Genomic DNA, 14,237 nt, shown 5'->3' on the forward strand with positions numbered 1-14,237 from the left:
CAAAATAACTGATGATAGTCGAAGTAGAGACGATGTAAAATGTAGACTGGCAATGGCAAGGATATCATTTTTGAAGAAGAGAAATTTGTTAACATCGAGTATTGATTCAAGTGTCAGGAAGTCGTTTCTGGAAGTATTTGTATGGAAGTGAAACATGGACGATAAGTAGTTTAGACAAGAAGAGGATAGAAGCTTTTGAAATGTGGTGCTACAGAAGAATGCTGAAGATTAGATGGGTAGATCACGTAACTAATGAGGAGGTATTGAATAGAATTGGGGAGGAGTTTGTGGCACAACTTGACTAGAAGAAGGGATCGGTTGGTAGGACATGTTCTGAGGCGTCAAGGGATCACCAATTTAGTACTGGAGGGCAGCGTGGAGGGTAAAAATCGTAGAGGGAGACCAAGAGATGAATACACTAAGCAGATTGAGAAGGATGTAGCCTGCAGTAGATACTGGGAGATGAAGCTTGCACAGGATAGAGTAGCATGGAGAGCTGCATCAAACCAGCCTCATGACTGAAGACCACCACCACCACCACCACCACCACCACCACCACAACAACAACAACAACAACAACCAGTTTTCCACGATACACGCGCACTGTGGACACGCGCGATGAATTTCATCTCGAGAGCATCCTTGGAAGTATCCTAGAAACCGAACACACGACTGTTCAGGCACTCGAGACATTCGAAGAATGTCTTCATCCTCAACCTCGGAAATTAGTGTCACAACCATGGATACAAGCGTAACAAGCCGAAGACGCTCATTAGCAGGGCAAACTGATCACCTGTGGCAAATTCAAACTTAGAAAAGACGCAGAACACTAGGTTGGTGAAACCCTGCACCTGCCTCTGTCAGCTACATTTAAACACCCGAACGAGTGGCTGCCACAGGGAAGATGGTAACACACGTACACAAACAAACCCCTTTTTCAATGAGCGCCTCATTTTATAACCAAACTAGCTTAGCGCCAGCTGCTCCACTCGCGTATACTGTATGCAGCTTTTTTCTTTACTCGAATTTGTGTATTTCTAAGAAATTCCTCATGTATAAATCCACGCACTATAAATGGCCCTTTACATTACTGCCAGTTTTCGCATGGTTAAAATCTTCCAACTGATTAAATTAAATTTCATATAGCGATTTGAAAGAGAGAGAAATCGCTTAACTGGTTCCGTAGTTATCGGCGCCAGTTTTACACACGGTACTAAATTCTCTTTTCTCAGATTGATATTACTGTGCATTAATAGCATTAAAAAGTGCTACCTATTTTATATCAGTAATTTTTACGTAGCAATCACAACAAAAATAATTTAATAAACATGTATTAGGTCTGCTGGAAAGTTAATACATTAAACATCCATCTGTTTTTCTATGCAATTCTTAAAAAACCGACGTCTCGCGGTGACTTAAGTAGCTGTCTTTAATTTAGTTCACGAGCCGCAAGAGCTTCTAAACTTTCCACACTAATGAAGGCCATAAAAGCATGGTGTTTTCCGAACGTACTTCTCACCAAAAAGCGATTCTGATTTCATAGTGAAGTATTTACACTAAACTGTTCATCCCTGTTTCACCCGTTAAGGAGTTGAATTACCCAAACAACTCAAACACGTGTTTTTCATTCCTAAACGAGAAGTCAAATACCATTCTTCACTGACATAGCTTTAACTTCGCTTTAATAGTCCTTTAACAATGATTTATTTTTTAAAAAAACTTTCATCCACTACTTCACTCCTTTAGGGGTTGAATTAATTTTTGACCGAGAAACGAAATACCAATTTTCGTAGTTTTTACTTCAAAATTGCCTTAATAGCAATATATTTTCAGAAAACCTCTCAGCGCCTTAGGGATGGAATTTCAAAAAAATATCTATTTAAACGATGCCTACAGTATAAGATCAACACTCTCCTAATTGGAAGTTTCTGTTCTTAACGGCGAAGACGACGACGACGACGACGACGACGACGACGACGACATTTCGTTTGTGGCGGCGCTCAACTGCGTAGTTATCAGCGCCCGTATAAATTTCCAATCTTTCCACTGTCCAATCTCGCCTCTTTTTCCGAATGATAATGGAATGATGAGGACAACACGAACAGCCACTCCCAGGACGGAGGAAATCCCGAGCGATGACGAATCAGCAAATAAGTCAGGACGTTTCATTTTATATAGATGGGCTGGCTTCTGCGATGACGACTTCGGCATGTTACAAAATCTAACCCACAGTGGTTGGCTGAGGAGACGGCTGTGCCGAGCAACAACAGTAACCTCCCAACTACTAACAATAGTGCATGAAACATCGCTGATAGCAGCATAATTATGCCAACAGCTCTACCAACCGCCCAGACTGTCGCCGAAGGCTTTTCTCAAGCACATTTTTCCCCTCTGCCCTAAATCTATCAAAGTTTGTATGTGCAATGTCCCAGATATTAATGGGTCTTCATACCCAGACGTATGGACATCATTGCCGACGCGAGTCTTCCGATTGCCTGACAAACACTGACCCTTTAGTAGACGTGACACAAGCGCTTTTTGTGATGTACACCATAGAAACGCAGGCGTAGAGGACTAATGCTCTTCAGTACGTGGCTGTCCAGCCCTACCTGAAACAGAAAACTGAGCTGCTACAATAGAAAACGAATTCTCGCAAAAATGCAGCGAGATACTTATCGCAAAATGTAACAACAGACGGCGCAACTAATAACTCTTTCATTCAGTTGAAGGTGAATTCATTGGTCACATTCCGTTGACACCCAATGATTGAAATGTGCCCGTAGATTTAAAGCGATTGCAGTTTCCTATCCAGCTTGCACCCACCATGAGCATCAACAAAGCACAGGGCCAATGAGTTTGTGTGGCAGATACTAAACATCCGAGCAACGCTGGGCACTACATCTAGTCGTCCCTATAGTGAAGTTCTCCACTGAAGTTTCATGATAATTTCTGTACAACTCTGACAGTGGCTACACAAATCCGTTGTCTTGCTATGGTCTTTAAAGATCACAACTTTCTGTAGCTAATCAAGAAAATCTAGCCTGATCTTTTTTGTACTGATTTTAATAGTGAAAGGTGGAGGAAAGGCCTAGCATTATTATTGTCAGTCGGTGGGGAAATTTATATAAAGGTAGTCTAGGCTCCGTATAATTTGTTTATCACTTCCTAGAGCGCAAAGGTCAGAACAACACAGATTAACTGCTCCCTCCAATTGAGACACCGCAGGCTATTTAGGAATTAAAAATAAAATTCAACCATTATACATGTCACAGAATACAGTCAGGGTTTAATTTAGTAAGATGCAGAGGAATTTAAATTCTCAAAAACAGTAAACAATTACTCAAAAGGAGAAGGGAATCCTAGTTAACCTAAATACTGTGAAGTCGGTATTACGAGGAAAGATTAAAATGGTAACCGACGACAAAATTACCTCATTAAGAATCCGTGTGTAGGGCTTCGGATGTGGTGGACAAAGCCTGGCGTGCTCTCTTCGGATCAGCACCCATCGGAACACGTTCACATTAAATTAGAAGCCATTCCGATTTAATACCGACGGTTGTCCCTAGCTGCTCTTTTTGAAGCACCAAGGGGTAGGACGCAAGGCTCTACAAACTTGTTATTTAACGAAAGCTATTTAGCTGAATCGTCAGAGCCGGCCGTTGTGGTCGAGCGGTTCTAGGCGCTTCAGTCCGGAACCGCGCGGCTACTACGGTCGCAGGTTCGAATCCTGCCTCGGGCATAGATGTGTGTGATGTCCTTAGGTTAGTTAGGTTTAAGTAGTTCTAAGTTCTAGGGGACTGATGGCCTCAGATGTTAAGTCCCATAGTGCTCAGAGTCATTTGAACCATTTTAAATCGTCAGAGATGAGATCACGTCCGCAGAACGTACGTGACGTGAGCTAGGCGATATGAGCTGCAAGAGACAGAATTAAATTAGATTCTCTTTTATAATTTCGGTTGTGATGTAAGAAGTTCTGCACTCCACCGTGCCCGGATCCCAACAGAACTGCAGAGTCTTAAGGGACGACATCGCTATTTCCTTCTGTAAGACAGTAGGGTTGGTAGCTGCTTTCTGAGGTTCGTGAACATCACACCTAACAAATGCGCGTTGGCTAAGAAAACTAATGTTAGAAACATTACAACAGACTTCTCTTCCTACTGCACAAACCATGTATGCGCAGAAATCACAGTCGGCAAATATCTAAGATTTTACAAGTACCCTGCAGATCTATTGATCTACCGTGTTTTTCATGTAATGATTAAACATCATCAAATTATACTCTCTTGGGAAGGTTAATTAATGGATTCCAATCTTATTTTACGAGATGGAACGCATTTCGTACTACGTGAACACCAAACATCAGTCACAAGTTATTCATTGCCGGCAGGACTGATCTAATGTAGCTCTTTCAAAAGCTGTAAGCTATATCAGCTTCTGTGCGGCGCTTTCTTCAGAGCATATACTGACTGGGTGTTTAGTTTGTAACCACAGAAAGCTGATAGGAAAGGGTGGTGCTTCCCAGGACCACTGAAGGAACTGCACAACACGTTGTCTCTGGCATACTCGTCGCTAAGTGCTCCACTCGGAGTTCAAGCTGCAGGTATTTAGTCTGCTGATTACCATGAGTTAGTAACAATCTAGTACGTGCGGAGTTTGTGTCTTTTTCCGGGTGCGCTCTTGTTCACCGGCGGAATCTGCCTCTCAGTCGGTCGGGGAATTTCCGAGGTACACCGTCGGAGAAATAGTGTTAAAGCAAAGGTGAGTCTTTAATCCATCACGACTACGTTGTTTATTTAACAGCCCTCCATGATATGTTTGACTTGGAAACCGCATCTTCGAATGAGATTATTTGTGGTATTTGGCATTTGAATTATATTTCTGTACATATGGACGTTCGAAGCGTGAAGAATCCGGAATGTCTCCAAACAACACGTTAACGCATTAAGGTCCCATTCTCCTCAGTCAGCCTGTAACATAAGCGATTTTTACGATTTTTTTGGAAAAACAACGTGAATCTTTTTTGCATATTATTTGTTGATTCTTGCACCAAATGTTCTTATTTTTTAAAGAAATCCAGTCAACATTAAACTCTTCATCCGCAAAGTTAAAGTAAATCTGTCCAAAATGTGATGTGTCCACGACGGAAGTCCTGCAGTATGCAAATCTTGTCCTGAAATCAAGAAAATTTTATTAATGCATAGAATGTTGTGCTCAGGGAAATAGTACAGTTTTTTGAAGTTTGACAATATAATAAAATGGCGGACGTTGGAAACGAACATGTAACTTTGTCATGTGTTTTTGGTCACGATTATTATAGCAATTAATGAATAAATTAAAATAAAAAATGCCTATTACGCCTTGCAAACATTCCCGAGGAGTAATTCAGCCAAATTTCAGAAAGATGTCTTAATAAGTGTGCCCGTTAATGATGATTAATTTAAAAAAAGATCAGAAAATTTTATCAGTAAATAATACGCAAAAAGATTTACGTAAAGTTCGCTTGTACTCTAGGCTGACTGAAAAGAACGGACTTAAGTGGATCTCAACAGGTTGCAGCCTGATTTTCACTCTAACTCTGCTACCAAAATTATACGAAAATATTAATGTCAAATTCTGGGATATTTTCGTGACCGAAGGCGCTCTTACTTGGGTCCTCCATTTCTTGCTTGAAGCTGACAGTGTAGCGTGCTGCAACATATCTCTAGTGTCCGCAACCTATGATAGTGACACAGGAGTAATATGGAAGGTATGGTTCTTAAAATCGAAATGGATCTCTCTTTTTTGGCAGAGTAATACTGTCGCACGAAAGAAAGCTTTCGTTCCGCGTCTGATATAGTGCGCGAGACAGACAGACACACACACACACACACACACACACACACACACACACACACACACACACACACACACACAGAGAGAGAGAGAGAGAGAGAGAGAGAGAAGGGTGTTTGTGGGTGATTGAGAGCACCACTTTTGTAGAGAAATTAAGATGCGATTTTAGTTTTCACAGGACAGGGTGTGCCCCAAAGGAGTACACTGCATGTGATGAGACAATATATACAGAAAAATTTCTTCAAAGAGTACGAACGACGAAAACGCTTACGTAAAGTGCAACACCTTCCGAGCACGGATACAAAGGAGTTCTTTCTGTCCTTGAATCGAAGGCCGCAATGCAGGCAGAAATAGTAAGGTACGAGGGTAATCTCAAAAGTAAGGTTTCCTATTTTTTTTTACAAGTACATAGATCTGTTTATTTCTAAAATGGCTTGCATCAGTTTACAGCTTCAACATTTAGCTATTTTTCGACATAATCACCATTTCTATCGTAGCATTTTTGTAGACGCTGTGGCAGTTTTTGTATGCCCATGTCATACCAGCTGTTCTTGGGCAGATTTTCCCCAAGTTTCTTTTGTGGATGTAGATTTCTAGTTCTTCATGCAGACACATCTTGTGTCCTTTGTTCAATGTGTGTAATACCTTAAGATTGCTTTTTACACTGTCAAATGGATGTCCTATATCTTTTTTATTGGGGGGGGGGGGGCTATTGCAGATACGTTTGGTGTGTTATATAGGAAGGCGTTGTATTCTTTGAATCTGATGAAGCTACGGCTTGTTTGAGGTATATACTGAGCCGGACATGTACTAGACGTGATTTTATATACGTTAGAGGATGAAAATTTATCTTGGCAGGTTTTCAGGTTGTGATGTACCCTATGGAAAATTGTATTGTTTATCTGGAATGCATTTCTTATTTTACGTCGTTTGAAGATTTGACAATGTTTTGGGAGATATTACCAAGGAAGTGGATGAATGTTAGTGTATTTTCTTGGCTCTTGATGGCTGTTTCGTTAATTTGCTTTTTACTCTTTTTGACAATTTGACTGAGTGGGTTTATACCCATTAGCTGCAGCTTTTTTATGATTAATATTTCATTCCGGACGTTCTTCTCTGTGCGATGTTTTACACCTCTGTGAATCACTGAGTGGTTTGCTGCTGTATTAATTTGTGCACGTTGGGGTGGCAGGAGGAAGCATTTATGTTCACGTATATAGCGCTTCGTTTCCTGTAAAGTTGGAGGACATATTTGTCGTCTTGGTTGCAGATGGTTAAATCAAGGAAGTTAACAGCACTGTAATATCTGATAAGTCATTAAGGTGCAGGGATCACCACCTGGCGCCAATCAAACAGCCTGAAATTTTATGTCACTTGACTTGTAATGTGTTGTATCTTATCGTATTGAGCTGGGGACCTAGAAGCGACGGAGAGGCTTCGTCCCCACCGTAGCCCTCAGTGGTTCACAACCCAATAAGAGGCTACAGCGGTACACTCACCCCACCGCCGCCCCACACCGAACGCAGGGTTATTGTGCAATTCGGCCCCCAGTGGATCCCCGGGGAACATTTCACACCAGATGAGTGTAAGCCCAATGTTTGCGTGGTAGAGTAATTATGGTGTACGCGTACGTGGAGAAAATGTTTACGCAGTAATCGCCGACATAGCGTAACTGAGGGGGAATAAGGGAACCAGCCGAGGCAAATGGAAAACCGCCTTAAAAACCATCCACAGACTGGCTGGCACACCGGACCTCGACACTAATCCGCCGGGCGGATTCGTGCAGGGGACCGGCACGCCTTTCCGCCCAGAAAGCAGTGCGTCAGACCGCACGGCTAACCAGGAGGGCTACTATATCACTTTATTACTGCTCGCCGCCGTGGATCAGTACAGGAAGCGGCAGTGTGACAGACATCCATCAGTCTCCTGTGTGCTGTGCTGTCGTCCTGCAGAGAGAGAGAGAGAGAGAGAGAGAGAGAGAGAGAGAGAGTGGTGTGTGTGTGTGTGTGTGTGTGTGTGTGTGTGTGTGTGTGTGTGTGTGTGTGTGATTAACGTATGCTAACAACAACGCTAACAACAACAACAACAACAACACCACACACACACACACACACACACACACACACACACACGAGGGAGGACTCTAACCTCCGACGGGAGGGGTCGCGTAATCGGTGCATGGCGGTCCTAACCGCACGGCCACTCCTCGCGGGGTCCTGCAATGCTGACAAATGTTTAGAGACCTTTCTGTTGTTCCAGGTGAACCGTCATTCGGGTAAATATGCAGTTCATAGCGATACAGATTTTTGGGTATACCAACAGCGGATGTTTCCGCCTACTCGATGTAGGGTAAGCATGCTGTATAGCGCGAGCAGTTAGTATGCTCTACAGGATGAACCAGAATTCTGCCGACAAATTTTGAGGGTCTGTCCAGGACTACCATCGGTATATTTTGGTACAAGGGACTCAAAGGCTCCGGCGTCTCGTTACAGAGTTATTGCATTTAGTTTCGTTTCTCGCCCCCAATTAACTTTGTACTCCTTTACACTTTAAGTAGTACACAACTATGTGTCTTGTTGGTACCCGCTGTTGACGACAGCAGTATCTATTTGACTCTCCCACCTTCAGGTTTGCATTCAGCATTGCTCGGTTCTGATTTGTTTACTCGTATTCCAACTGTGTTAATTGTACGCTAACAGTGATACACAGCTGTATGGGTAGGTTTGCTGACGAAGAGTTGACCGATGTGCACCTCGTGTACGAGTTCACGGAACGCAGTGGGAGAACGCCACAAGGGCGCTGTGCAGAGTTCTTTCCGAAGTGACAGCAGCCACGCCACAGCACTCTGTTTCGCATGAGGGTTATTGCATTACTCTGTGTTGTGTGTTTTACGTTTTGGTTACTGCAGATTACACTTATTCTCAGAAGCAAGTGAGACTGCGGTGACAAACTGAGAACGGTTGTTATATCGTCACTCTATAACCAGTCTGTGGAAACGATACGTCCGTTACACCAAAATTCTCAAAGCGCATATCTGAACAACCTCAACAAAATGAATTTTAAAAAAGATTGTGTTGATGTTATAGTTTATGTTCCAGTCACCATGAAGTGCACAATTATTTGCATTACTTAAAGTTTCTGAGTACGTGACACTGATGTATTCTTGCTGTTAAACTTGAGGTGATTTGAAGATAAAAAAACAGTAAGTGACTTGTGCATATTTCTTTACTCATACATGGAGGGGTTAATTTTTGTAATTTGTCTTTATCAAAGCTTCAGGAACTGTATTTATATAGACTGCTCCAGGAGGAATTGTCAATATTCAGGAATATTACAGGAACGTTTATTTGAAGTAAAAAACTTCATATGGAAATGTGACCTATTCCGAGTGGTTTCGAAGGCAGAACACATCAAATGTCAATGTTTTACGCTGTTCTTTAATAACTAAATCCACGGCCTCTAGCGAAAACATGACAGCACAAAAACTACATTACAAAAAACGTCATATACCTATTATCTCTGGAACTAGTCGTTTGGCCAACTGCTTTGTCGCAGTGGTAACAGCGGTCCCCGTCAGATTACCGATGGTAAGTGCTGTCGGGCTGGGTTAGCACTTGGATGGGCGACCATCCGGTAAGCCGAGCGCTGTTGGCAAGTGGGGTGAGGATTGAGAAGTCTCGTAAACTGACATACGGCCGGGAGAGCTGTGTACTGACCCCATGTCCCTCCATGTCCTCATCCAGTGACGCCTGTGGGCTGAGGATGACATGGCGGCCTACTGGTACCGTTGAGCCTTCGTAGCCTGTTCGGGTGGAGTTTAGTTTGACTAGTCGTTTGTGCAAAGAGAGCGAGAGAATATTGAAACTTTCACGCGACGCGCGGTAGCTTAGATGCTTTTTGTAGGCCTATTTAAGGTAGTTACCCTACTTGATGGACCACAAGTGGTACATCAAATTGCTCGCCACTACTTCAGATGTGTTCTATCTTGGAAACCATTCGGAATAGGACATATGTCCATACGAAGTTTTTTTGCTTGAAATGACCGTTCCTGTCATATCCCCTGAGTACTGACCCTGTACATACCAAGAAGTATTTGTACTGAGAGCAGTACAAAAAAGTGATCGAAACAAAGATATCTTGTGAAACAGATCGACGAAATGTGTTGTAACCGAGTATTAAGTGTTTTTAAATAACACAGCAATCTGCTATTGGAAATGAATATTATTTAATTTTACTTAAAACGTCTACGAGGTACGTTAAAGTGAAAAGCGTTTGTTTTGGAATGAGAGCATGAAATCCAGTGTATTTAGGTGAGTGGTATATTAAACACAATCGCTGAGTGTGTACACAACTTTACCATCAATGACTATACTACGACGACTTTGATCCAAAAATGTTTAACAAGCAATCATTTCTCTCGCCCCTATTCTACTTTAAGAAACAAGGACCTGCAAGCTAATCATAGTGGTGATGTGCGCGTAGCAGTACACGGTAAAAACAGAAGTCCAATATATTATCAGTCGCAAGGAAATACCAGTGCTTTGTGTAATACCAGTTACACCTGGTCCACGGATGATTTCTTCGGGTTACGGGTAGTGTGTACTCACTCGGTGAAGCCGTGCGCGGCGGCGGCGTGCAGCGGGGTCCTCTGGTTGTCAGCGGCGCGGACGGACACGTGCGCACCCACGTGGAGCAGCTGGTGCAGCGAGTCTGCGCTGCCCGCCTGCGCGGCCACGAACAGCGCCGTCTGGCCGGCGGAAGTGAGCGCCTCCAGCAGCCGCGGCCGCTGCCGACCGTTCTTCGCCGCCAGCAGCAGCCGCGTGCTCTCCACGTGGTCTTCCAGCGCCGACACGTGCAGCGCCGTCCACCCTGCACAACCCACAGGTGTACACGCCACCATTTTTCCTCGCAAGTGGCTGGGTTCCGACCCTTCACACACAGTACGAGCACTAACTTGCAATTTATATTCACATACATACTCAGCAGGCAACCGTACGGTGCGTGGCGGAGGGTACAGTGTACCACTACTAGTTCAAATGGCTCTGAACACTATGGGACTTAACATCTGAGGTCATCAGTCCCCTCGAACTTAGAACTAATTAAACCTAACTAACCTAAGGACATCACACACATCCATGCCCGAGGCAGGATTCGAACCTGGGACCGTAGAGGTCGCACGGTTCCGGACTGAAGCGCCTAGAACCGCTCGACCACAGCGGCCGGCCTACCACTATTAGTCATTTCCTATCCTGCTCCACTCGCGAACAGAGCGACGGGAAAAATTATTATCTACACTACTGGCCATTAAAATTACTACACCACGAAGATGACGTGCTACAGACCCGAAATTTAACCGACAGGAAGATGATGATGTGATATGCAAATGATTAGCTTTTCAGAGCATTCACACAAGGGTGGCGCCGGTAGCGACACCTACAACGTGCTGACATGAGAAGAGTTTCCAACTGATTTCTCATACACAAACAGCAGTCGACCGGCGTTGCCTGGTGAAACGTTGTTATTATGCCTCGTGTAAGGAGGAGAAATGCGTACCATCACGTTTCCGACTTTTGCGAAAGTCGGATTGTAGCCTATCGTGATTGCGGCTTATCGTATCGCGACATTGCTGCTCGCGTTGGTCGAGATCCAATGACTGTTAGCAGAATATGGAATCGGTGGGTTCAAGAGGGTAATACGGAATGCCGTGCTGGATCCAACGGCCTCGTATCACTAGCAGTCGAGATGACAGGCACCTTATCCGCATGGCTGTAACGGATCGTGCAGTCACGTCTAGATCCCTGAGTCAACGGATGGGGACGTTTGCAAGACAACAACCACCTGCACGAACAGTTCGACGTCGTTTTGCAGCAGCATGGACTATCAGCTTTGAGACCATGGCTGCGGTTACCCTTGACGCTGCATCACAGACAGGAGCGCCTGCGATGGTGTACTCAACGACGAACCTGGGTGCACGAATGGCAAAACGTCATTTTTTCTGATGAATCCAGGTTCTGTTTACAGTATCATGATGGTCGCATCCGTGTTTGGCGACATCACGGTGAACGCACATTGGAAGCGTGTATTCGTCATCGCCATACTGGCGTATCACCCGGCGTGATGGTAGGAGGTGCCATTGGTTACACGTCTCGGTCACCTCTTGTTCGAATTGACGGCACTTTCAACAGTGGACGTTACATTTCAGATTTGTTACGACCCGTGGCTCTACCCTTCATTCGATCCCTGCGAAACCCTACATTTCAGCAGGATAATGCACGACCGCATGTTGCATGTCCTATACGGGCCTTTCTGGATACAGAAAATGTTCGAGTGCTGCCCTGGCCAGCACATTCTCCAGATCTCTCACCAATTGAAAACGTCTGGTCAATGGTGGCTGAGCAACTGGCTCGTCACAATACGCCAGTCACTACTCTTGATGAACTGTGGTATCGTGTTGAAGCTGCATTGGCGGCTGTACCTGTACACGCCATCCAAGCTCTGTTTGACTCAATGTCCAGGCGTATCAAGGTCGTTATTATCGTTATTACGGCCAGAGGGGGTTGTTATGGGTACCTATTTCTCAGGATCTATGCACCCAAATTGCGTGAAAATGTAATCACATGTCAGTTCTAGTATAATATATTTGTCCAATGAATACCCGTTTATCATCTGCATTTCTTCTTGGTGTAATAATTTTAATCGCCAGTAGTTTATATGCCTCCGTACGAGCCTTAATTTCTCTTATCTTCGTTAGCTACAATAGAATCGTTCTGCAGTCAGTTTAAAATGCCGGTTCTCTGAACTTTGTCAATAATGTTCCTTGAAAAGACCATAACCTTCCCAGAGATTCCCATTTGAATTCTCGAAGCATTTCGAATTACTTGCGTGTTTTTCGAAACCTATTGGTAACAACTCTAGTTGCTCGTCTCTGAATTTCTCCGATGTCTTCCTATACTGTGGTCCCCTTTACATTTAATTCACGCTCCTCTAAAATTCTCCCTATATACCGGTTTCGAGTATTTGCTTTTCCTACTACAGTCCTCTCATGCTTGTTCCATTTCGTAACGCTTTGCAACATTACGCCTGGACAGTAATCGACACGACTGTGTGAAGAAGCACTCTATTAATGTTGTATCCGAACGTTACAGGAATGTTTTTCCGATTCGTCTGCAATGACATTTAAAGCTAGCTGCCATCCATCACACTAATTGACAGTTGTGTCTAAGTTATCTTGTATCCTCCTGCAGTCACTCAAGATGACACCTTCCCCTACACGGCAACATTGTCAGCCAAAATCCGCAGATTGCTGCTCACCATGTCCGCCAGATCATTTATGTATATAGAAAATAAAAGCTGACCCATCACATTTCCCGGAGGCATTCCTGACAACACACTTGTTTGTGATGAAAACGGAAGACAACGTACTGGGTTCTATTACTTAAGAGCCCTTCGAGATACAAATCTGGGAACCTATTCCGCTTTCTCGCACCTTCATTGACAGTCTGCAGTGGGACACCGTGTCAGCCGCTTTTCAGAAATCTAGGAATACGAAATCTGCTTCTTGCCCTTCATCCATAGATCTCAGGATATCGGGTGAAAAAAGGGCAAGCTGACTTTGGCACGAGCGAAAGTTACTAAAACCGTGCTGATCGTGGACCGACTTCTATGTCTCAAGGAAATTTGTTAACTTAGAATATGTTAAGGAATTCTGCAGTAAACCGATCTCAAGGACATTGGTCTGTAATGTTGCGGGTCGGTTCGTTTAACCTTCTATTGTACAAAAGTATCCCGCGCTTCTTTCCAGTCGATTGGGACTCTGCGCTGTGCGAGAGATCCGCGATGAGCGCAATCTAAGTAATGGGCAAATGCCGTAGAGTTCCATTCGGACCTGGTGACTGACTTCCTTCCAACACTTTCAGATGTTTCTCTACAACAACAGTGCTTATTACTATGTCATCCATACAGGAATCTGTGCGATGGTCAGACGACGGTATGTTTGCACGTTTCTCCTACGTGAACGATTTTTCAAGTGCGAAATTTAAAACTTCGGCTTTATTTTTGCTATCTACATCGATACTCTGCAAATCACACGTAAGTGTTTGACACAGGGTTCATCGAACCACCTTCACAATAATTATCTTTTATTCTAATCTCGAACAGCGTGCGAGAAAAAAAAGAAAAATAGACCACCTGTATCTTTCCGTGCAATCTATTATGTGTCTTACTTTATTGTAATGATCGTTTCTCCCTATGTAGGACGGCGTCAACAAAATTTTTTCGCATTCGGAGGAGAAAATTGGCGACAAATTTTGTGAGAAGATTCTACTGCAACGAAAAACCCCTTTGTTTTAATGGTATCCACGCCAGTTCCTCTATAATGTCAGTGACACACTCTCCCCTATTTCGCG

At 43.8% G+C, this 14,237-nt stretch overlaps 1 protein-coding gene across 1 annotated transcript in view; it reads right to left on the reverse strand.

Annotated features, from left to right (window-relative positions):
* The window catches only part of LOC124775554 (receptor-interacting serine/threonine-protein kinase 4-like), a 168,968-nt gene that overhangs the window by 133,289 nt on the left and 21,442 nt on the right, over positions 1 to 14,237 (reverse strand). The window contains exon 2 of the mRNA XM_047250383.1: positions 10,440 to 10,618. Within this exon, the coding sequence (XP_047106339.1) occupies positions 10,440 to 10,618 (179 nt within the window). The remainder of the gene's footprint in view (positions 1 to 10,439; positions 10,619 to 14,237) is intronic.

The sequence above is a fragment of the Schistocerca piceifrons genome, chromosome 2 (assembly GCF_021461385.2).
Source record: "Schistocerca piceifrons isolate TAMUIC-IGC-003096 chromosome 2, iqSchPice1.1, whole genome shotgun sequence".
Taxonomy (NCBI): domain Eukaryota; kingdom Metazoa; phylum Arthropoda; class Insecta; order Orthoptera; family Acrididae; genus Schistocerca; species Schistocerca piceifrons.